This window comes from Oreochromis aureus, linkage group 23 (genome assembly GCF_013358895.1).
Source record: "Oreochromis aureus strain Israel breed Guangdong linkage group 23, ZZ_aureus, whole genome shotgun sequence".
Lineage (NCBI taxonomy): Eukaryota > Metazoa > Chordata > Actinopteri > Cichliformes > Cichlidae > Oreochromis > Oreochromis aureus.
Genome location: NC_052963.1, coordinates 28,257,619 through 28,283,249, shown reverse-complemented (window position 1 = coordinate 28,283,249; position 25,631 = coordinate 28,257,619). Strand labels below are relative to the sequence as shown.

Below are 25,631 nucleotides of genomic sequence, written 5' to 3'. Positions count from 1 at the left end.
TCAAAGTAAAAGCAGAGCCCTCCCTTTGCCTGTGTGCTCTCTTAAAAGCTGGTAGTACGAAACACAGTAACAACTCATTCCAAAGGGTGGGGCAACGTCTCACAATAGGTTCACCCGAAACCTTGGATGATTGGACCAACACCCGTTTCAAACCTTGGCTCAAGTGATTAGGCAGAGGATCAGTAGGGGGCTCAAAATCTGGGACTCTGCACCAATTGTTCTTAGAACTGAAGATGCTTTTTGGATGAGAAGTGAAACATCTTAAAGCAACTCCAGATGTCATCCAGACTCCAGTCCAGACGCTTTTCTTTCCAAACTCCTTAGTCTATGATGAACCTGCACAGACATAATCTTGTATCGTTTTAACACATTTTCTCTCTGTCTCTCTCTCATGCACACACACACACAAAAGTAGACTTTTTGTCTCAAAAGTAAACTTTTTTTTGCTTAAAATGACAACAAAACACAATTATAAATTATTGCTCCTTACCTAATTAAATTTCTATTACATATCTCAAATATATTATAAATATTATACCTTTATGACATGCTATAAAAGTTGTGAATGTCATAAATTTGTATTACTTCCAATCATAAATCATAGGCTGTTACGCATTCTTTGACACAAAGTATTTCACACCACCCTCTTGTGGAATTTAATCTTCACAGTGATTTCAATAAAATATAAGATGAAGTCTGTGTTTGGAGCAGCTGTTCACCTCAGCACATGTCCAGTACATATGAGACATACTTTAATTATACAGTCATGTGCAGTCATGCAGTCCTGTGAAAAACTTAAGGACATCCCATAATTCAGGAGCGAGGACTTAATGTTTTCTGTGGTCTGTGTTTATAACATGGTTAACCAAAAAAAAAAGATTTTTTGCCAGTTCTCTGTGTTGGAAAATGTACAAGTGGTAAATATTACAAGCACTAAAAATGATACTTGTCATCTTTCAATGCTTCAAATAGCTCACACGCCACAAATTCCAGCATCCTCTTTGTGTTGGTTTAGGACTGGTAATGTCTCGCAGTCACAGAGGGGCTTGTGCATGATTGAGCTTTGTGCTTCATCCTCTGTCTGTGACTTAACTTCAGTGTTTTCTTTAACTTATTCTCTTTGTAATCCTGAAGGACCCGATACAACTCCGGAATCTCACTTTCAGCCTTTTTATTTTGTTCACACTGTTTCTGTGATTGGTGCTTCTTATAGTACGGCACTTTGCAGCGCTCCCAGTTCCGGCTCTCTGCTGCAGCTGCTCCTCCTCCTCCTCCTCCTCTTCGGCCCGGCGGCTACTGAAATAGGAAAGGCATGATTAGAAGATTCTCACCAGCTGCGAAACCCTGCCTTCGCTACCACCACGCCCTGAACCTACTGCTCTACTCCTTCCCTGCAGCCAAACCACCAACCTCACCCCACCACACTCTTATGTCACCTTCAAGCAGTAATGATGACACTCAAATATTTGCATTTAGGAAAACACAGCAAAAATGGAATCCATCTTTGAACGTACTTCACATATCATGTTTTTGTCACATCATTTTAGGCTAAATTTCATAACATATTTACTGTACGTAAGAGAGAAAATTAAGTTAGCAAGCAGCCGAGTATACTCACAGGCTAGTGAACAATCATTGTGAATGTAGAGAACAAAGTTTCCATTCTGTCACACACAAACACACAAATGGAAATAAACTAATTTGGCTGAAAAACAAAGTAAGGTTAATGGAGAAAAAATATGTCTACCGTAGCGACACTGAGGCACAGAAGGATTTGAATCATGTGAACTTAACATTCAAACTGGCTTATAGGGATCATGATGTTTGTAAAAACAAAACAAAACAAAAACACTTTAAAACACATCAGATCTCAGTGGTGAAACAAGTCATGCTGGATATCTAAAATAATATGGACGGGGTAATTTTTTAGCAATGAAAGGAAAGCTTTGTGGGATGGCATAAAGTAGGTGTAAAGAGGTTTTAATGGCCTCTTTAAACATGGTGAGTTTAAAGAGGTTTTATGACCTCTTAAACATGGTGAGTTTAAAGAGGTTTTATGACCTCTTTAAACATGGTGAGTTTAAATCATTTGAATCCCTGAAGTCCCAGTATTCTATGTCAAATACTGAGTTTTATAAGTATTTGCAATTGAGACATTATGTGTTAAAAAATGATAAATCATTACAAATCTCAACAGCCTCTTTTTGGTTGGAGAAATTTCTTCTGGATAAAAGGGAGCATAAACATTTTATATCAAAGTAAAATTGATATGGTTGAGAAAATCTTGGGGGACGTTGCTTAAATGTGAAATAGATATACAGGCATGGGACAAAATCCTGCTCCTTCCATCTAAAATCTCTGTTTGTAACCGATTTAAAGAACTGCAGTACAAAATTTTGCACAATGTGTATATTTCTCCGTATATTTATAGTAAGTATAATATGGGAACATCTCCGAATTGTCTCAAGTGTAAGGCCAGAGTGGGCACTAGATTTCATTGCTTGTGGGAATGTGCTACAATTTAGTCATTTTGGAAAGAGGTCTGCACCAATATTAGTACAGCCATTGGTCATCAGGTGACAGAATACCCATTAATGTGTTCGGCCCCCTTGAACTTTTCCACATTTTGTCACATTACAGCCACAAACATGAATCAATTTTATTGGAATTCCACGTGAAAGACCAATACAAAGTGGTGTACACGTGAGAAGTGGAACGAAAATCATACATGATTCCAAACATGTTTTACAAATAAATAACTGTAAAGTGGGGTGTGCGTAATTATTCAGCCCCCTGAGTCAATACTTTGTAGAACCACCTTTTGCATCAATTAAAGCTGCCAGTCTTTTAGGGTATGTCTCTACCAGCTTTGCACATCTAGCAACTGAAATCCTTGCACATTCTTCTTTGCAAAACAGCTCCAGCTCAGTCAGATTAGATGAACAGCATTTGTGAACAGCAGTTTTCAGATCTTGCCACAGAATCTCGGCATCACTGAGATCCTGGACAGTGTTTTGGGGGCTGTCTCATTGTTGCCCCTCTAGCGCACCTGTTGTTAATTTCATTAACACCAAAGCAGCTGAAAGTGATCAACAACCCCCCCTGCTACATAATTAACCAGATCAATATCACTGAAGTTTAAATGACTTGGTCCTATACTGCAGCGTATAAGCTAAGGTGAACTTATTACATTAATGAGGCAGTTAAAGGTTGTAAACCTTGAATGGAGAAAGTGCGGGACGTCCTGCTAATTGTGGTTTACTAACGTTGTCTTTATTTGGAGCTGCTGTAGTCACTGGTATTTATATTTACATATATATATATTTTTAAAGATTAAACAATTGAAAATATGGTGTGCATATATTATACAAACACAAATATTAAAACAATGTTTTTACACTAATGTTTCAGAAAATTTTTTAAATGCGTATCTGTCATCTTTCACACTATTTCAACATCACTCAAACACAGACATACCCACCTTTGACAGTTTTCTGTCAGTAGGGTGTGGTGGTTTGCATGTACACGATCCCTGAAGGCCCTAGGAAGGGACTAAGTAAATATCCAGAACAGATTGAATTTGAATGCTGCTGCTTTGCTTCTGATTTAAATGACTTGGGGGGGATGCCAGGCCAGAGCTATCCATCAGTTTAGTTGGGACATAGATGGCAGGTTTTGCATGAACTTCTGAATCACCACTGCTGTCTTTTCACACTTGTTGCAGAGGGATCATACCAGAGTGAATTTCAAAGATTCCCTAACGTCTACCAAGGTAAGTGCTGCTGTACAAACAGGTCTGAGGAATGAATGGCAGAGACTTATATTTATAAAGAGATGAAGAGAAAACAGTGTGATCTCCACATAAGTTTGTCTGATTTCAGTTTAAATCTGCTGAAACTTTATATTAAGAGCAGTCTAAATTCATAAGACTAGCATGTATACATGTACAACTCATTCTCTAATTCTTTTAGTCATTTGAGAGCAATTTCCTAAAACGATTATGGTGGAGTGAGTTTACTTCTAGCTTCTTTAAAATATAGAACGATAGTCTGTCATAGCATCAAGTGACTAAAAAGCACTAAAACAATGATCTAAAACAATGGTCTTAGGTTAACAAATTTCTTCTTTTTCTTTGTTCATTTGTTCTTAATATTTTATGCTTTGATTTTGTTGTAACGTTTTACACCGACTGACAGCTAACAGTAGTAACATTTATAGCTGACAAAATATGCAGTGAGCAAAGTGACAATAAACACAGCTCAACTGAAAGACAACTGAATTGGTTTAACTCCTGTTTTCATGTCAGTGATTGAAAACCATGATTAATTACACTGTTACACAGATATAGGAACGAGTAAAGATAAAAAAAAAGGTTTTGATTTATAAACTGGACCAAAGTCACTGTAGTCTCTGAAAGGGCTTGATGTCATAACGGCTGTGTTAGGAAGGCAGGAATGGACCCAAATTGCAAACTAAACTCAAAATATGTCTGTGAAGGTTCTAAGTCATCCAGGTCATCGTAAACTCAAAATACAACTTTTTTGCTGGAATTATAAATTAAAACTGGGAAAACATTTAAACTAAACAGACAGACTAGCAGAAAACATGACATTGAGGTGAGATCACAACAATAACAAAAGTGTTCCCAGCATTTATCAGTAGAGTGTTATGTGGACACAGCAGACGCTGCTCTTCCTCACTATAAAGTTTTTGCTCTGTGAAACCAAGACAGATCATGACACTTAATTGCTAAAGAGTTATTACATCTACATTTTTGAAACAGCCGTTTATAGAGGAATTAACCTGAAATAACCAAAATGCTATTTATGTCATCAAAGATCCATTTAGACTGGTCTACACTGTTAATGCTCTTTCAACATCAAAATAAACTAAAACTCAATACGCTGGGTACAATGACCCAGGAACGTGACAAAGGGATCATACATTCAGACACTGAACACAGTGTATGCTCCCCGAAAGAAGAACAAAAAGCAAAAGCTATCTCACTATTTAGTTTGATCTCACTCCCACTCTTATTTTGTAAATGTCATTACAACAATTCATTTAAATTAGTTTTTCTATTGTTTTGTGTTCTTTTCTTTTTAAATAATAGGACATTTTATTTATATGATTTCACTTGAAATTTGAAATGTTTTATTGATTTCTATAAACACACAAGCACCTATATCTGTGCAATTTACTCTAGTTGTGTTTAATGAAGGGTTTATTGTTCCCAGCATTTATCAGTAGAGCATTATGTGGACACAGCAGACGCTGCTCTTACTCACTATAAAGTTTTTGCTCTGTGTCCTGTCTGTGCAGGCTTTTTGTCCAGTTTTCTCCTGTGAAAAAAACAATGAGGAAACACGTTGCCCTCCTGCTCATTCTTTTCCCCGTGTGTGGACATCTGCTGGACATCAAGTTTTATAATGACCCTTACAAGTATACCTGGGCAGAGGCAGAAGCATTCTGCAGGGAGCACCACACTGACTTGGTCCAAGTGAGAACTGCAGAAGAGAATACGGCTTTACAATTCTCTGGATGGATAGGTTTGTCCCGGAAGGATGCAACGAGTCCATGGAATTGGTCCAGAGGAGGCGAAATAACCATCTTCACACAATGGGATGGTGGTGGTAAATTTTCATACTATGTTTTTAACTCCTTAGATGTTACAAGATCAAACCTACTGGTAATTATACCAAACTCATTTGCATTGTGACCTGAAATCAATTTGAGACATTTTGAGCATTCAACTATTTGAGTGGTAAGAAAGGATCAGATTTACAGTGTGGAGCAGTGTTTTCCACCACAGTGTTGACTGTACTGAGTTTAACGATTGCACAAACCAACTGTTTCAGCTGCAACTTCAGCAAGGAGGGTTTGTTAGACTCATAAACACTGTACTGGTAAAATGATTTGATACTGAATCTAGATAAAAATAGACCTTTAGAAAATCTCTGAAATCCATCACAGTCTTTTTTCTCTATTGTGCTTCGACTTCTTGCAGCACCAAAAAATGATGAAAACTGTGTGAACAGAAAAAGCGACGGAAAATGGGAAAGCAAGAAGTGTGATGAAAAAATAAATTTTCTATGTTATGAGGAAAAGCTGATTCTGGTGAAGGAGAATAAGACATGGGAGGAGGCATTAGGACACTGCAGGTCTCTGGATGGAGTGGTCACAGAAGATCCAGCCTCTTCATACTGGAACCACCGCCATGACTTGGTTACCCTGATCACTCCAAATGACTACACCACTGCATGGTGGTGATTGAATTGATAAACTCTTTTGCAAGAATATCAGATTACTCAATTAACTGGTCAAAATCTACAGTCCTTCCGATTAATTGCTCCTTCCATAAATCCTCTTCTACTCCACTGCAATCGGGAAATATAAAATATTTAGGTATTAATGTTTCTCCCAAGCTTGCAGATCTAACTAAATTAAACCATATCCCACTTTTAAAGAAAGTAGAAGGTGATCTGGCTAGGTGGAAATGTCTACCCATATCACTCATGGGAAGGGTTGCCGCTATAAAAATGATGATATTACCAAAAATAAATTATTTATTCTCAATGATCCCAACTAAATCGCCACAAGATTGGTTCAGATCTCTAGATTCATATATGTCCAAGTTCCTTTGGAAAAATAAGCCCCCACGTATCAGCTTAAAAACATTACAAAAGAACAAGGATAAAGGAGGATTAGAACTACCTAACTTTCAGCACTACTTCATAGCCAACAGGCTTCAGTTTATCTCAGGATGGCTAAAACATACCCTCTTAGATGAACCTTGGCTAGATGTAGAACAAGCACTTTGCAATAATCTAGAGATTTCAGATCTACCATTTATCAGCTCAAACATCCAACGACATGAATGCTTCAAAAGCGTCAACATCAGCTCTTCTCTGACAGCATGGTGGGAGTTTCTAAAATTGACGGAGTCTTCATTAATCCCATGCAAACGTACACCTATCTGGAATAACCCTGACATATTACAAAACAATAATATGATTAATTTTCCAGATTGGAGTGGTAAAGGAATTAAATATTTAGAACATATACTAGAAGGAACAGAATTTATTTCATTTGACAGACTAGTTACACAATATGGGATCAACAAGAAAAGATTTTTAGAATATCAACAAATTAAATCCATAGTAAAAAAGAAATTTAAACCGGGTCAAGTTGAATTACAAACACCACCAAGTGTGGTTCAATTTCTTACTCTTAAAACCCCCAAATTACTATCCAAAATATACAGAATGCTTTCTAAAACAGATGAATCAATATCACTTCCTATTGCAAAATGGGAAGCGGATTTATCAGTTAACTTAGACCAAAACTCCTGGTCTCAGATTTGCTTAAAAACCTTTCATCTAATTAGAAATCCCAGTCTTCAATTAATTCAATACAAAATACTACATAGAGTGCACTATACAGGTCATCGGATGTTCAAGATGGGCTTTACGTCTACCAACAACTGCTCACACTGCCAAACCAATTCACCGGACAATTATATCCACGCTCTTTGGTTCTGGCCACCAGTTCAGAAGTTTTGGCGCGAGATATGTGAAGACTTATCAAAGTGTCTGAAATGTAACATTCCAACTTCCCCTTTAGTATGTTTGTTGGGCAGCTTAGATAATGTCACTCCGGAAAAGAATATAGCCCATATGGTTTTCACTGCCCTATGCATAGCCAAGAAAACAGTCCTCATGAACTGGAAAAATAAAAATAATCTTAATTCTAACCAATATAGAAATTATCTATTAGATTACATTAGTCTTGATACAGCCTCTGCCACCACATCAGATCAATTGCTCTGGGCTCCTTTGATCAGCTCCATCACCTAGTGGGGGTGGGGGGTCATAGTTTGGTCCCACATTCACTGTTGCGATAGGTGTGGGGGTAGGGACAGGCTTAGGGCGTCGGGGGGTTCCCCAGATGCATCTTCCTTGGGGGGCTCAACCCGGGGTAGCGGTCATGGCCAGTTAAGGGCTCTGTTGGCTCTTAGGTGATGGTTTCCTCGTGGCTGCGTGCAGCGGGGCTACGGGAGGGTCTGTGCTGACGGACGTGGGTTACTGACCTGGTAGCCTGGCTGCCCCTGGGTGGGTCGGGACGGACGTGAGGTTCTGGGGGCGCTCTGTCTCTGGGCTGGGGCCCTGGCCAGGCCTCGGGGGCTTGGGTCCTGGTTGGTGTGTTGCCGGGGTTGTGGGCGGGTGGGTGTATGGGGGCCCAGCCCTGGCGGAGGGTGCCGCCGGTGCATCGAGCCACCTGGGGGGCTCTTCAACTGGTGGGGGAGGTTGTCACATCTTGCAGGAGCTTTCCTCTCTTCAGGAACTCTCTCTGCAGGAGGGGGAGATACAGGAGAGGTGGAGGAAGATCTCAGCCTGGGCGTCTATTGTCTTGTGTAGTCTGGAAGATGAGTGGATGATGGGGTGGGTGGAGTTTTCTCTGTGGTGGGGTCGGGTGGGCTGTCCCGGGCTCTGTGGGGCCGGTCGGCGCTGCTGCACTGGGCCCCGGTCCGGATGGGCCTGGGCCCTCTTTCCCTGGCAGGTTGCAGAGTATGGGGGTGCCTACTGGGGTCAGTGGGGGAGCTGGCCCCAGGGAGGGGTCACTGGCCCCTCCTTCCTTCCCTCCCCATCTCCAGCTGCCTCCCTCTTCCCGCTCCACCACAATCACCCACACATGCAGGGCATTGGGGTAAGGGTGTGTCACCAGGGTGCAGAGGAGGCATTCCCCCCCTCTGTCCCCTTCTGGCTGCCTGTGCCTTAATTTTATCTCACAACTTAGACATTCACATTACTCAATTCAATTCAATTCAGTTCAATTTTATTTATATAGCGCCAAATCACAACAAAAGTCGCCTCAAGGCGCTTTATATTGTACAGTAGATAGCACAATAATAAATACAGAGAAAAACCCAACAATCATATGACCCCCTATGAGCAAGCACTTTGGCGACAGTGGGAAGGAAAAACTCCCTTTAACAGGAAGAAACCTCCGGCAGAACCAGGCTCAGGAGGGGCGCCATCTGCTGCGACCGGTTGGGGTGAAAGAAGGAAAACGGGATGAAAGACATGCTGTGGAAGAGAGACAGAGATTAATAACAGATATGATTCGATGCAGAGAGGTCTATTAGCACATAGTGAGTGAGAAAGGTGACTGGAAGGAAAAACTCAATGCATCATGGGAATCCCCGGCAGCCTCACGTCTATTGCAGCATAACTAAGGGAGGACTCAGGGTCACCTGGTCCAGCCCTAACTATATGCTTTAGCAAAAGGAAAGTTTTAAGCCTAATCTTGAAAGTAGAGATAGTGTCTGTCTCCTGAATCCAAACTGGAAGTTGGTTCCACAGAAGAGGGCCTGAAAACTGAAGGCTCTGCCTCCCATTCTACTTTTAAATACTCTAGGAACAACAAGTAGGCCTGCAGTGCAAGAGCGAAGTGCTCTAATAGGGTGATATGGTACTACAAGGTCATTAAGATAAGATGGGGCCTGATTATTTAAGACCTTGTATGTGAGGAGCAGGATTTTGAATTCAATTCTGGATTTAACAGGAAGCCAATGAAGGAAGCCAAAACAGGAGAAATATGCTCTCTTTTCTAGTCCCTGTCAGTACTCTTGCTGCAGCATTTTGGATTAACTGAAGGCTTTTCAGCGAGTTTTTAGGACATCCTGATAATAAAGAATTACAGTAGTCCAGCCTGGAAGTAATAAATGCATGAACTAGTTTTTCAGCATCACTCTGAGACAGGATATTTCTAATTTTAGAGATGTTGCGCAAATGGAAGAAAGCAGTCTTACATATTTGTTTAATATGTTCGTTGAAGGACATGTCCTGGTCAAAAATGACTCAAGGTTTCTCACAGTGTTACTGGAGGCCAAGGTAATGCCATCCAGAGTAAGAATCTGCTTAGATACCATATTTCTAAGATTTTCAGGGCCGAGTACAATAACCTCAGTTTTATCTGAATTAAGAAGCAGAAAGTTAGCGGCCATCCAGGTCTTTATGTCTTTAAGACATTCCTGCAGTTTAACTAATTGGTCTGTGATACCTGGCTTCATGGATAGATAGAGCTGCGTGTCATCTGCATAGCAGTGAAAATTTATGCTATGTCTTCTAATGATGCTGCCTAAGGGAAGCATGTATAATGTAAATAGAATTGGTCCTAGCACTGAACCCTGTGGAACACCATAATTGACCTTAGTGTCTGAAGAGGACTCTCCATTTACATGTACAAATTGGAGTCTATTAGATAGATATGATACAAACCACTGCAGTACAGTACCTGTAATACCTACAGCATGTTCTAATCGCTCTAATAGGATATTATGATCAACAGTATCAAACGCAGCACTGAGGTCTAGCAGGACAAGCACAGAGATGAGTCCACTGTCAGAGGCCATAAGAAGATCATTTGTAACCTTCACTAAAGCTGTTTCTGTGCTGTGCTGAGCTCTGAAACCTGACTGAAACGCTTCAAATAAGCCATTCCTCTGCAGATGATCAGTTAGCTGTTTGACAACTACTCTTTCAAGGATTTTTGATATGAAAGGAAGGTTGGAGATTGGCCTATAATTAGCTAAGACAGCTGGGTCTAGAGATGGCTTTTTAAGTAAAGGTTTAACTACAGCCACCTTGAAGGCCTGTGGTACATAGCCGATTATTAGAGATAGGTTGATCATATTTAAGATTGAAGCATTAATTAATGGCAGGACTTCTTTGAGCAGTTTAGTAGGAATGGGGTCTAACAGACGCGTTGATGGTTTGGAGGAATTAATTATTGAAGTTAACTCAGAAAGATCAATTGGAGAAAAAGAGTCTAACTTAACATCGATGGTACTAAAAGTAGCTGTAGATAATATTACATCTGTGGGATGATTATTGGTCATTTTTTCTCTAATGATAAAAATTTTATTTGTGAAGAAGTTCATGAAGTCATTACTAGTTAACGTTAAAGGGATTGTTGGCTCAGTAGAGCTCTGACTTTTGTCAGCCTGGCTACAGTGCTGAAGAGAAACCTGGGGTTGTTCTTATTTTCTTCAATCAGTGACGAATAGTAAGATGTTCTGGCTTTGCGGAGGGCTTTCTTATAAAGCAGCAAACTATTTCTCCAGGCTAAATGATGATCCTCTAAATTTGTGACACGCCATTTCCTCTCCAGCTTACGAGTTATCTGCTTTAGGCTACGTGTTTGAGAATTATACCACGGAGTCAGGGACTTTGGATTTGAGGCCTTAGTTTTCACAGGAGCTACAGTATCCAGAGTCGTACGTAGTGAGAAGGTAAAATTATTAACAAGATAATCAACTCACACTCTCATAACACATACATATAGGATCTTGGGGGTGGGCACGCAACACGGACTCCAAATTACCATCAGGGTGTACACCTCACCCCTGGCGTCGTTGCCCACCTCCCAATTTTAAATACACGTAGACATTGAGGGCTAGCAGGAGGGGCTATGCGCTTACCTGCTGCTCTCTGGCAGGTAGCTCCATGCCCTCCTGGGTTTTAAATGCACCTTAGAACACACATACATCAACACTACATATGAGCGGGTGGAGGGAGGTTTGGAGTCTTCTCACACCACCGTTCTCTGCGGCCTGCTGGAGCGGAGGGGCTAGGAGGAGGAGTTGGCCGTCCGACTGGGGTCTGGAATGTGGGGCCTCCCTGCTGCTGCGGAGTCGGGCGGTCTGCTTCTCCCACCGCAGGGAAAAGGGTAACACCACCTGGGTCTGGGTGCAGTTTCCCCCTCCAGGGGCAAGGGTACCTAGACCCGGTTCTTAGAGTACGCTTGGGGAGAGTGATTGTGTGTACAGTGTCTCTCTATGTCTGTCTCCACGTTGGTTGAGTGTGGAGTAATTGCTTATGAGAGCATGAGGGTGGGAATGGATGTTTGTATCTTTGTGTGCCTGTATGTCTGTGTCTATATGTCAGGTTGGGTATCAGACGCCACCTCTCTGGGGACATCTCAGGCCCCCCAAGGTTTGGAGGCCTATCTCCCCCCACCACTTCCCCTGCCGGTGGCGGACGCCCTCAGACATCGGTGCGTTGGTGGTTCTTTGTGTCCAGGGATGGGCGTCCAGGTACACATCGGTTCACTCCTTGGTGGCTGCTTATCGGGGCCTGGAGCCTGGGGCTCGCTCGGGCCACTTCCGGGGTGGGGTGCCCTCGGCCTCTCGGCCTGGGGCTCGGTCACTCTGGCACAGCTGGCTGCCGGCGGAGCTCACGGGCACGTCACTGCAACCCCCCCGGCTTCTGCTCCGCGGCTGCTGAGTGACCCCTCATCTGGGACTCTCCTCAGCTCTTTCTGGGATAGTGGCGCGGCTGCCCCTCTGTTGGTCTTCCTTGGTCTCTTGTGTTCTGGGGGCCTCTGGATGTCTGGAGTTTTGATCTCCTCCATACCTGCTTCATGCCCTGGAGGAGTGGCCCCCCACACCCTCTAGCAGATCATTACATGAAGGAACCTTTTAAAAACAAGCGCGTCCATGCTCACAGGTGTACACACGGGTGATCACACACACAAACTACACCCTTTTTGGCTCCTACCTTAAAGCACACTGTGCGCTGTCGATCTTACGTGCTGCACAATAATGTTTAATATTTAGTATTTACTGTCATATGCCCATATATCATCGTGATGTTGTTTATTCTATTACTCTCATTTTCTTCTGCTTGTTTTCTTTTTTCTTTCTCAACAGGTGATCGATATATGTATTTTTTGTCTGCTTATTCTGTTGGTTTTTGTTTTTTGCCCTTTATCCCCATCCCTCTTCCCCGCTGTTTTTCTTTCCCTCTTTCTTTCTCCCCTTTCTTTCCCCCAGTCAAGTTTGTCCCGTATTCAGCAAGTGAAAATAAAATAAACAATAAAAGGTGAATCAAATAGACCATTATGGCAAGGCTGGGATGGTCCATTTGGTAAAGTAAATCCGTTGAGCATCTTTCTTCACCTTTAGACAATAATTCTGATGGCAAAAGAGCCAAATGGGACAGGCACAAAAAAAAAAAAAATTCGAGAAGTACACTCTAACTACGTACACAGGAATTAAGAGGGAAAGCTGGGTGACTAAGACCATAAACTCAGCAGGAAAGGTTTTGCAGATAAAAAGAAAGGAAACCTTTTCCAGCAGAAACTTCTGAAGGACTGTAGGTCCTAAGTATCACAATCTGGTGGCCTTTAGTAACAGTGATATGAAAAAAGTATCTTTGCACTACTCATATCAATGTGAACATAATATATAGAGGTCAAATAACAGTTCAATGATTTGAAATGCTTATTTCAAACTGTAAATGTGACAGGAAGGAGTATTTTTCAGAAACAAAGCAAAACCTAAAGGAATATCAGGGAACGTGGATCATGGTTGGATGATCGCATAGGTCTCTAGATTAACATTTTCTCAAGTTTAAAACTAAAATCATACACTGATTTCATTCTTTTGCTGAGACTCCTCTTTTGTGAGCTGAACTGCATTGAATAATAAATATTGTTCATGTGCAGTTTTTAGTGTTCCTTCATTTTTTTCATCCAGCAGGAGGAAAACTGGAAACAAATAAAAAACACATAAGTGCTCTGTCACCACCTATGAGAGGCTGACAGGCTGGCACAAACTGGATGGTTTGGCTGGTTCTTTCATACTGGCTCTGATGAATGAGATAACAGTCAGGCATGTCCAGCTGAAGAGCAAAAAACCCCAGGCTCCATCCACATGGGAAGACAGAGCCTGTAAGAAGAACAATCTGTAGCAAAGAGAAACTAAGCCAACCTGTGACCCTGTGTCAGGAACATTACATGGTTTTGGGCTTATTACCATTGCTTGTTCATGTATCACAAGGTTGAATATACATTTTGTTTTATCTAGTAAACAATACTGAGAAACATTTTTAAGGTTATTGGTTTATGGTTATTACCATTAGCATCTTGTTTCCACCTTATTATTCCAGTATTACCACATTATTACTGTAGTAGAAATGCTACTGGAATTTGAAATGATTTCTCATGATATCTTTGGGTTAATATCATTCTTTATTCATCGGGATTTTTTTGATTTTCACTGGCAATCTAGCCTTTGCCACCACTTTTAACAACGTCTACATAAAGCTGTTTGACACAGCTGGAGAGAGCAAACATACACATCTTAAAAAGCTGCACCATCTTTTTACAGAGGCGCAGTGAGTCTGAGACCCAACTCCATTTCTAAACTGTGCTCACCTCTGCAGTGACTGTATTGTGATTATCATACACATTTGAAATTTCTCTCTGTATTTTCAGAGCTTTTCTGTCATTATTTCAGGTGTCACACTTTACCATATCATGTCCAACCTCCTTTGGAAAGCTGGTGCTCATAGAGTTAGACAAACAGAAAAAGTTTCACAAAGATTGTTAGTATCCTGCCAAAGTGGAAGCGAGCTCCCCTGAAGGAGACACCTCCCTGTGTACCACTGGATCATTGACATTGACGTCCACCGCTTCAGAGAGGGGACAGGTTTGTGGAAATTTGCCGAACACTGATTATATAGAACCAAGACAGAAGACTAGGCAATTGGACTCAAAGACATTTGAATAATGGAGGGATCATTTTGGTTTATGGATCAAATCCGAAACAGCAATCATCAGCACACAAGTTGGTGAAGTAGGTCCCTCAGATTGACATTTTCTTCAGTTTAAAAATGTTATCTCATAGTTCTCTTCACAGACTTCCAAGAACATCCTAGCAGTTATCATGTTGTTGTCCTGATGTTGATCTTTTGGAAACATTCCCGAACACTCATCTGAAAATCAACAGAATGTCAGGAGGAAAATGAGGATGCAGCAAGGCAAAAACCCTTGGGAGACACAGTTTACCAAAGAACGGTTATAAGAAGAGGGAAGTCAAAGTCCTTCACTTTGACTGGAGATATTGTTGAAGCAGAAACCAACTGATGTTCCTGAGGTGAAGTTTTTTGCAGATGAACGAGCAAAAAAGTGAGAATAGAATCTGGACCTGTGTTGTTGTGTGACCCAGTAAGACTGATTTCAGGGGATTTTCAGAGGAGCAAACAACTTAACCAAAGCTATACATGTGCAGAGGAACCCCCGAGCCTCTGATGATACTCCACACAGTCTTTTGACTTTTTGAAACTATTTCCACAAAGTTGCAGGAATGTTCGTCAGGGACATGTATCTTTTTGAAAACACTAACACTAGATAAAAACACATTCATCTACTGTAATTCCTGATTCAAATATTAATAAAAACAAAAACTTTTGTAGTTCCATTGCAAACTGAAAATAGTTTATCTGAATTTCAGGAGTGGGACAACACCTTCATACATGCCCCTTCCTGTTCTCTGTCTATATCAGTGGTTCCCAAACTTTTTTTTGCTAGGCCCCCCTTTGTTTTACATGAAAAATGTTCGCCACCCCCCCACGCGCGCACGCACAAACACATCCTCCAACCACACACACCCATATTTTGCTCCATTGCGGTTTATTTCACACCTCCAACATTTAGTAAACAATTAAGCAAATAAAAGTAATCTGCAATAAATTACTGGTAGTAAGAAAATAAACTCTTTTGCGCTACGTCCACACCTACACGGGTATTTTTGAAAACGCAGCTGTTTCGTCCACACGTAAACGACGTTTCGAATCACCGAAAACTGAGAATTTTTAAAACTCCTTTTTTGCGTTTACATGTGGACGAGGAATACAGAGTTCATCATGCAACGTCAAAGGTATGTGCCTTTTTTTCACGTCACGCTGTGCGCCACGTTATTGTTTCTGTGAGATGAATTGCAGAATGGCAGATAGAGACGAAATACTGTTTCTGTTAATCTGACCATCTTCAACTTTTATACACTTACATATACACACGCAGTTACTGTCCCTCCATTTACAAAGGCAGAGGCATCAGGGTGTGATTATTTTACATCTAGTTGTTTTTTTTCCTGTGTAATAATATTCAACATTGCTATCAATACATTTTTCAACAAATGCCTCTCTGTGCAAAATGGGTTCAAAAACATAAACAGCTGTGGGATACTGTTTGTCTGTGATTTGAACCGAGGGAACAAATCGTGGCAGGATCAGCCTGATGTTATTTGCATCCCGTTGTAACTTTACTGTATAAAGAGCTAACAAAATGTGAGGAGTAATTAGTCATTACAACAAGTGATATGCTCCACCATATTTTCTAGTTTTTGGCTTAGAATGAAGTTGGTTTGGAAACATATTCAGCTATGCTTCATCTCCTGCTTTGCGTTTCTGTAGGCGCCCCGTGCTAGCAGTCTCCAAGCGTTTTGTTTTTTTCCCCCCCTTTTCATACCGCACCCCCCCTGCAATGGCTCTGCGCCCCCCCTAGAAGGCGGGCCCCACACTTTGGGAAGGTCTGGTCTATACATTGCTCCCCCACCTTCACTACAAACTGATTGTTCCCGTTTTCACTCCCCATCCTCCCTCCTTTTTTCCCAAGTCATTCACTTTTCATTACTACATGGGGATATGCCCGGCTTGGTAGCCAACACCAGTCCCGTCTGAGGCCTTCCACAAACCCCAACCTGAATTTATGCTAAAGCCATGTGCTGTTATCTACACTGTCAAACCTAAATGAGGATGTGATCCCCGCTAGTGAATTAATTGTCTCTGGTGACCCAGTGACAGGGTTATGGGCAGCCAAGGTTCAATGGTGATATGTGGAGCAAAGGGTGGCCCATATGGTCAAATCCAACAACTTCTTCAGCACAAATTGCAGAAGAAGTTAATGGTGGTTCTGATAGAAACATGTCAGAATACACAGACATTCACACTTTGTCTTGTATGGGGCTGCATACAGGTCAATCAGGCCGACCCCTGTCCACCACTAAAAGCACCACCAATGGCCATGTGAGCATTAGAACTGGACCATGGCACAGTGGAGGAAGGCAGCCTGGTTTTGTGAATAGCATTTTCTTTTACATCATTAGGTTAAGTCCTAAAGGACTCCACTCAACCTTCAGGGTGTTGTGTGAGTCCATGCCTCAATAAGTCAGGGCTGTTTTAGCAAAACGGGGACCAATAGAATATTAGGCAGGTGGTCATAATGTTAGGCCTGATTGGTGTATATATTTTGTGTTTTTCACTGTAAATAAACTATGAGGACAGGAGTTACAGTGTAGGAATAGCCTGTTATATTTTTGGCATTTTTTTTAATGCATCATTCTAAACTCAGTAATCTCTAAAAACAGACAGGATTTGATGCTCATTAAGGGTTCTTTTGTTTGTTTGTTTGTTTGTTTTTTGCAATTTTAATGGTGAATCTGTTTAAGCTGTTCACACCATTTATAGTTTCTTACAGTTTAATAAAACTGTTAGGTTTATATTGTTGGATTGTCATTTATGGTTAAATACATATAATCATTTATGCTTAGAGGTATATAATCAATTTTATAATGATAGAGGTCTGATCCTTAGCAGTCTGCAAAGACTGTGTGTGCCTTCCAGAGTGTTCTGGCATACACACACATCCTAAGGTCATCAGAAAGGTCGTACCTTCTCTTACTGATTTATGGTATAGTACAAGAGTCTTCAGTCTTTATACTGCGGCTCCAAGTGGTTTGGAAAAAAATTATAAGTATTTAACTGAAGTGCATTTTATTTGTGTTAGTTCTTTTCAAACTTGTAGCTCTAAATTGGAAGATTATTGTGATCTTGAAATATAAAGATAAAATTATATGTTATCATTTTTCATCGCTCAAAATAAGCGTCACACTCGCATAAACCATACCCGCCGAAATGTCATACAGTTATTCGGCTTAAAACTTTCCTTTTTGCTAAAGCATATAGTTAGGGCCAGACCAGGTGACCCTGAATCCTCCCTTAGTTATGCTGCAATAGACGTAGGCTGTCGGGGATTCCCATGATGCATTGAGTTTCTCCTTTCCAGTCACCTTTCTCACTCACTATGTGTTAATAGACCTCTCTGCATCGAATCATATCTGTTATTAATCTCTGTCTCTCTTCCACAGCATGTCTTTCATCCTGTTCTTCTTCTCTCACCCCAAACAGTCGCAGCAGATGGCCCCGCCCCTCCCTGAGCCTGGTTCTGCCGGAGGTTTCTTCCTGTTAAAAGGGAGTTTTTCCTTCCCTCTGTCGCCAAAGTGCTTGCTCATAGGGGGTCATATGATTGATGGGTTTTTCTCTGTATCTACTGTACAATATAAAGCGCCTTGAGGCGACTTTTGTTGTGATTTGGCGCTATATAAATAAAATTGAATTGAATTGAATTTGTGGAGACTTTCATCTCCAGGCAGGCCAAGTATGGATCTTTGGATCCACATATGTATGTGAGCAGCTATTCTCCACCATGAACTATGGTAACAACAAACACCGCTCACGCCTCAAAGATGACAGCTTACTTAAGATAAAAGTGACTTCGTACAGCCCTGATTTGCAGACGCTGTGTGAAGAGGTTCGGGAGCAGAAGTCCCATTGTAAACATACCACGGCAGACCCGCGATGTTTGCATGTACATGCTTTTTTCTTTATTAACCACTTTTCAAACATGGTTGCTGTACCCGCACAGCATGGATGACGGCTCACTACAGTTTTTGTTTGCTATATGAATAATTTAAGTTCAACGTTTTAATTCATTTAAAAGACACCTTCAACTAGGTGTCTTTCCTTTTTGTTATATTTTTTAAGAGCTCAAAATGTGTTCATTACATAAATAAAATTACATTTTCTCTGTAGCACTTCATGTATTTCATAAGCAACACACTTTTGTTGTTTATACAAAGCATAAAGGTAAAAAAAACAATATATACAGTGTTAGGAGTGTAGGAGTACATATTGACAATAAACTGGACTGGGCTAAAAACACCAAAGCACTTTACAGGAAGGGCCAGAGTCGTCTCTATTTTTTGAGGCGACTGAGGTCCTTCAACATCTGCCAGAAAATGCTCAGGATTTTCTACGAGTCTGTTGTGGCCAGTGCGATCCTCTATGCTGTTGCATGCTGGGGGAACAGGGTGAGGGTCGCAGATGCTAACAGACTCGATAAACTGATCCGTAAGGCCAGTAATGTTGTGGGGATGGAGCTGGACTCCCTCAAGGTGGTGTCGGAGAGGCGGATGTTGTCCAAAATAAAGACAATGTTGGATAACACCTCCCACCCACTCCATGACATGCTGGTCAGTCACAGGAGCACGTTCAGTGAAAGACTGAGATTACCGAAAAGCACCACTGAACGACACAGGAAATCATTCCTGCCTGTGGCCATCTCCCTGTACAACGCATCCACTTAACACACTGTTTACTGCTACAACTACATGTTTCTTTTCCAGCTATTTATTAATGTGTGACTTCTGTATATTGTTACGGGTTCGAAATTGAGGATGAGAGTAAAACAATGATAGTCCAGAAAAGGCCGTTCAAACAATTGATTTTAATGAATGCACGCAGCGTGGAGAGGTGCAAACTGCAAAGCAGTTGTACATCTCTACCCAAAATACACTCTAGATTGCTTTTATAACATCAGGGTATTGTAACGCCCCTTCTTGCGTTTACAAGCACATAATTTGCATGTACAGAACATTCATGTATTTTAAGAATTAACTGCAACATAGAGGTTCCTCCTTGTGGCATACTCTTCCGAATATAGTGATGACCTAAGGCCTTTAAGGTCACCATGGACTGGACATCCTTCCGTCACCTGTAACTAAGCAAACTCAAATACCACAAGAAGCTGAATACATTCAGGCCTTTGCTCAGCTACTATTTTACTGTAACAATATACTCAGCATATGAGTTATGATACATATATATTTAACTCAATCATTTTAAAGTAGTTATAACTGCACCTGTAATAAACATGTTAATATTTGATTAGGATAACCCCTATAATATAAATTATAACATAATGCCAGCAACTTCAATAAATGCTTGGATGAAATGATAATTAATGCAATGACAAAGATGATGGTTATATAAAATAATCCCTGTAATTCCACAATATATATAAAGTATTTGCGGCTCCCAGTGTTTTCTTTTCTGTGGAAACTGGGTCCAAACAGCTCTTTGGGTGTTAAGGGTTGCTGACCCCTGGTCTAGACTAAATTTTGCTCGGCAAGGGCCTGATGTCCACATACGAGGGCATTATACCGTCACTGTTCTATCAAGATTTTATATGAATGTCCTCATATGTGGCTCTCATTTTTCTTAGAAACAAAAATCTGGTAAAAGAAAAAAAAAATCAAATCTGGTAATTCTTTTGACTACTTTTGATTTTACCTCTATATTTCACCTTTTTTTGTTTTTCTTGCCTTGTTTGGTATCATTATTTTCAGCACAACCTCAAATATCTGAAATTTGAGTTATTTTTTCATTTTGGTATACTATATTAGCACAGTTGATCTAAATTCAGACAAAAAATTCAAAATCCGAGTAGAAAAAAGTTATATTTTTTACTGTAAAACCCACCAACATGTTTAACGAATCATTTTCATAACTTGAAATGCAAATAGAAATTGTACATTTCTAAAAATTATGCACAAGTTTTGCAAACAACAATGTTATATGGTACTATTTACCTAAAAATGCAGCCAAGGCCTCAGGCGTTTTTTATATAACCATTTAAATCTATTTACAGAACAATCAGGTGTGCTGCATCAAATAAGAAGGCACACAAATTATTTGTGCCAGTCCAAAAAATGTAGTTTGTGTTCCGTATAAGACAGAGGAGAACACCAAAGGCCTAAACCCTGCAGGTCTGACAACTGGAGGTGCAACAGTCCAGTTTTCCATGTGGAGACAGTACACTGGAATCTGCCTTTGATGGCTTTTTTGGAGAAAATATGAAATTCAGCAGTCTAACCGACACACAATACAAAACAATAACTACACAACAAACTAACTATAGCCTCCAAACACGCTAAACGTCACTAATGTCTCACATATCTCTCTTTCTTTCTTTCGCTCGCCCGCTTTCCGTTGCGGGTGTCACTCCTAAAAACTTACCCTTCTCCCTAAACAACCAAGTGTCACATGTTGCCATATCATTTTTTTGATTGGCTGACATGGTAAACTCTAACACCAATAGGGAAGGGGTGTTTTTTCTTTTTCTTTTTTTCACTCGCAAGTGGAGAGTGTTTGCTAGCACTGTCTGTAGAAAACGCCGTTTTTACCGTTCTTCCCGCTGTAAACACCACTGTTTTGTTCAGAAAAGAACATCGCGTGTATTTTTTATCATAACTCTGGTTTTACGTGGCCCATCGACACATTTCAAAAACCATGTCGTCTTAAATTGGTCATGGGATTTTGACGCCCCGGCGCGTCCAACGACCCCAGAGGGTTAAGGACAAAAAGAAACATAACTCAAATCGATAAATATTAAAGCAAAACTAAAGGAAAAAGCTGGGAAAATTCGAGAACTCACTTGACAAAAAAACGTCATCAAGAGATTGCATATGGGCACGATACAACTTTTTTAATATCTTGCTGCATTTTGTATAAGTTCATACTCAAGTTTAAATAAACAACAACACTAAAGCTATTCTGTTATACCTGTATGTAAAAAATACACTGCGCCCAAAATATTTGATAGTTCAGCAATACTGATCAATCTAATAAACTTAAACCTACTCCATCCTCCCTATTCTGGTATTTTAAAGAGTACTTAGCAGAAATATTAAGCAACCTAACTAATAGGGTTGCAAACTCCCAGCAAAAAAAAATATGGAACCACCCCCCACCCTCCACCTCATGATGCTTAATCGAAGTAATCAACTTTAATTTGATGCAGGGTGAAAAAAAAAAATGCACAGAAATAAATTATTTTTCAAGAATAATTAAATAGATTCAACATCTTTCTTCAACAGAATTGCAGAATTCACAGATGGTACCTTCCCAAAGGAAAAAGTACTACACTGTTAGACTTTTCTTCTCCACTTTACGGTAACATACTGGCGTCACTGTTGCCAGCGTCATACCGTGACGCCGTATTACGGTAGCTTACCGTTGTGCAGGATGATACCGTTTTTTGCTGTTGTGGTATAATACTCTTGGACAAATTATGGTAACGCACCGTAGCTTTTTTTACGGTATCTCACTGGCGTCACTGTCACCAGTGAGATACCGTTATGTCGTTATGTTGTAAATTACGTCAACAAAGTAACATTATACTGTGATTAAGAAATTGGTATACTACCGTTTATTCACGGTATGTCACTGTAAGCCCGCTGCAAGGTAATAAACCGCAATATATTTACCAGTAACTTACCGTTATCACACATCATCAGTACCAAAAATATTAATCTCTGCTAGAGGATACCGTGTTCCTACAGGCGGTCATTTACTGTTGAACACGTCGTAATTTACCGTAATTTAAGGAAACAGTAACATACTGTAAGAGACTGGAGGGTTCCAAAAAAAATGTATCATTTATTTATTTATATTTATATAAAAACATATATATACCCACTAAAGATCGATTGATCAAGATAGATAGATAGATAGATACACACACACACACAAAATAATTCATGTGCTTTACACCACTTTTTATTTCTGTTCTGATTTTTCCCTGATGAAATACACATTTCCAAAATCAAAAACTGAAAAGAACTGAAAACATATTTTGATTGAGGAAGCACTAAACCATGTAATCCATTATTTTCTCAGATGGTTATACAAACAATAACGATATTATGTCATATCCATATCATGGCAGACAACATATGCTCAAGTGTTGGGTTTTCTTAGTTATATTTTGTAGGGTTTTAAACCTACAATGTGAAGTGCCTTGGCATTCATTTTGTTGGCACCATATAAATAAACTGAATTGTAATGAATATAATATCAAGCCCCAAACTTCTGCCTGTATATACACTTTATCCAAAATACTGGCTCACACCACCAAATCAATGCACAAAGCAGGGTCCACAAGGACATGGATGAGTGTGTGTGGTGTGAAGGAACTTGACTGACCTGCACTGAACCCTGACCTTGCTTTGTGGACTGAGTTCATTGATTTGTAGGGTGAGCCAATACATGTGACAATTAAAGTGTAAGTAGCTGAAATAATTTTTAACAAACGGGTAAAAGAAGGAAAAAAAAAATCAAAACTGTTGCACTCAAAAAACCTATTGGACAGAGACAGCGTCTTGCAAGATGGCGAGAGAGCTTGTCTTCATTGTTGTTCGTCTTGTGTAAATGTCCAGAAAGCATGGGCCATGGATCATCTGTGGAGACACAGGTAACAACACATTGGTCACTTAAATTATACAAGAAATTCACTAAAAATGGCAAAAACAGTTACCTAATTTGAAGTTCTCCACTCAAATTCAGTAAGCCACTGGAGGAAAGTTGTGACATGAGGGTTAATGTGAACAACCTTTCACTTCACAGTGGTCCCAGTCTGTCTGCTTGTCCCAACCTTGGAGGTACATTTTGTTCCCTCTTCAGGGTTTATCCTTACAAAAAACCTTAAAACATGCCATAATAAATAGTAACATACAGTAACATTGAGTTGTGATTTGAAATAATGAGTTACTTAGGGATAATTTATTCATCATCTATCACTATTAGCTAACTGTTCAATCATACCTCTGAATTAGTTCCAATGTTGCACACGCTGACTCCTGGTATTCCAGGTTCAATACATAGAATGAACCAAAGAAGACTGACATCGCATCAGCAAAGGTGTTCTCTTTGTCCAGCTCAACAATTACACGGCCCTCTGCACTCACCCTCCAGCAGGTGGCGGTCATTGAACTTTGTCCTTAAATGTATAGGGGCAACATGTTGTCATTATGCAACATAAAATAATTTCAATACTTCACTTCTTCACACTGTCTAGATAATCAAAAAGCAAATAGCTACATACAGTTAATTATTAATGGCCTTATGTACATAAGTCCGTTTTAACATATTAGAATTGTACATAATTGGGAATTATTCTGCACATTAAACACACCTAACAAAGAGTCAGCCCAATTAAATTACCGGAGATGAATCAACTGTATGGTTATTTTGGAGTTTATAGTTTGTGCTGCTGTTAAACTTTACAGTATTGACTTCCTTATTTCTGCTGTTGGTGTAGCTAGACTACTATGTTGATCAGTAATATGTAATGTGAAATTTGATATTGTTACCTTGCTGGGTTCACTGAGACACATGTCCAACAACCTTGGTTTATAAAGGAAATTACAGAAATTTGAGCTAACAAAACAGAGACTGGATACCTGTGTCCACGAAAAGCTCCTGTGCCAAACAGACATTTTAATATGGTCTAATCAGCTCTATTTCATAAATGACTTCTTACCAAGCATAATCAGCCTTGGGGTGCTTGGCAGGTTGCTCTCTGCTTCAAGGGACATCCTGGTAGATGTTTCCTGCCAGAAAAAGGACCAAGAAATTTTATGTAACAAAAAACAAAACAAAAACAGGACAGCAAGCAACAGCATTAAACATAGAGCTGTATGAAAAAAGCTTACATCTGGTAAGACAAAGAGGGAGTCTTCATCTTCCTTGTAATACTTCATCATGAGAAGTATGGCTGCTGTGCCAACCTTGTTGTTGGTCAAAACTCCCTCACTTTCTATCTGCTGGATGAGTGTCCTTATACCAAGGTTCCATTTGAGCTTCTGGCTGGAGAAATAGTTAATAAGCCTTCTGCCTTTGGTTATGAGGGCCTGACTTAAGCGGTCACTGATATCGATGCCTGTGAGTTTGTAAAAGTGGTTCGAAAGACCTTTCCGAGTAAACAAGAATGGCCACTGCTCCTGAATTTCAGCTACTGAAAGTGAGGGACAACTGTTGATAAGCTGCTGCTGAGAAATATATGTGAGGCACATGAAGTCATCCACATCAGGTCTCTCCACAGCTCCAGGTCCTTGTGAATTAAAAATTGTTAACAGGATGTGTTTCTTTTCCTCTAAAGAAGCTGGCGTTTCCCCCTCAGGAAGTTCAACTGGTTGCCAATTTATACAACTATAGCTATCAACAAGGCATCTAACTTTTTTAGGTGAGGTTGCATTACTGTTGGGACTGCAGTCTTCCTCATTCCTGCTTCTCTTTGTTTCACTAAGTCTATGTGTTGTATTATCTCGATTAACATTTTCAACTCTCGATTTGATGCTTCTTAGTAGTGAATAATGTCATCAACCCAGTTGTCAATGGAAAATTGTACTTAGTAGTCAGTATAAGCTTTTAATGATATGAGTTTGCATATGATAGAATACTGTATGTTGACCTTTTGATGACTTAGACTGTTGTCCACTACAAGACTGTTTTATAAATTCTTTCTCACAGTGATAATAGCTGAACAAGCAGGAAGAGGAGAGCTGGACACTTTTATCTGACGCTCCCTAACAAGAAGAGAGGCCGCGTCTTTCTGTATCCCACAACACACACACACATACACCTGAACCACTCTTATCTTCACTCCCTGCGCACTAACTTTCCTCTGCCTATGAATAGACGTATTCACTGTTGTATTATTTTTGCATATAAATAAAGACAAGTGCAAGAACAGAGCGCTGATCACAGGGCCCCCACTCTGTTGTGAGCGTTCTGTGATCGCCCTTGTATACAAGTAAATGCTGCAGCGTCTGTGTGTTTCTACCCTTAGACTCTTAGCTGAAGAAGTGTCTTTAGAATAAATCTCTT

The 25,631-nt window shown here is 40.2% G+C and overlaps 1 protein-coding gene across 13 annotated transcripts in view; it reads right to left on the bottom strand.

Moving 5' to 3' along the window:
* Nucleotides 1-643: 643 nt before the first annotated feature.
* LOC120436317 overlaps nucleotides 644-25,631 on the bottom strand; it is a 32,640-nt gene continuing 7,652 nt past the window's right edge. The window contains exons 1-5 of one of the 13 annotated variants that reach the window (XR_005610299.1): nucleotides 24,458-25,459; nucleotides 24,286-24,355; nucleotides 24,116-24,149; nucleotides 23,568-23,742; nucleotides 22,970-23,446 (exon numbers count right to left, since the gene is read on the bottom strand). Coding sequence is in view for 4 of the 13 variants with exons in the window: in XM_039607136.1 (XP_039463070.1) it covers nucleotides 23,359-23,446; nucleotides 23,568-23,742; nucleotides 24,286-24,355; nucleotides 24,458-24,817 (693 nt within the window). In the remaining 9 variants the exon portion in view is untranslated. Of the gene's footprint in view, nucleotides 1,297-22,969; nucleotides 23,447-23,567; nucleotides 24,356-24,457; nucleotides 25,460-25,631 lie in introns of those variants that run through there. The other 12 variants (XR_005610300.1, XR_005610298.1, XM_039607136.1 and 9 more) reach the window with 12 other exon arrangements.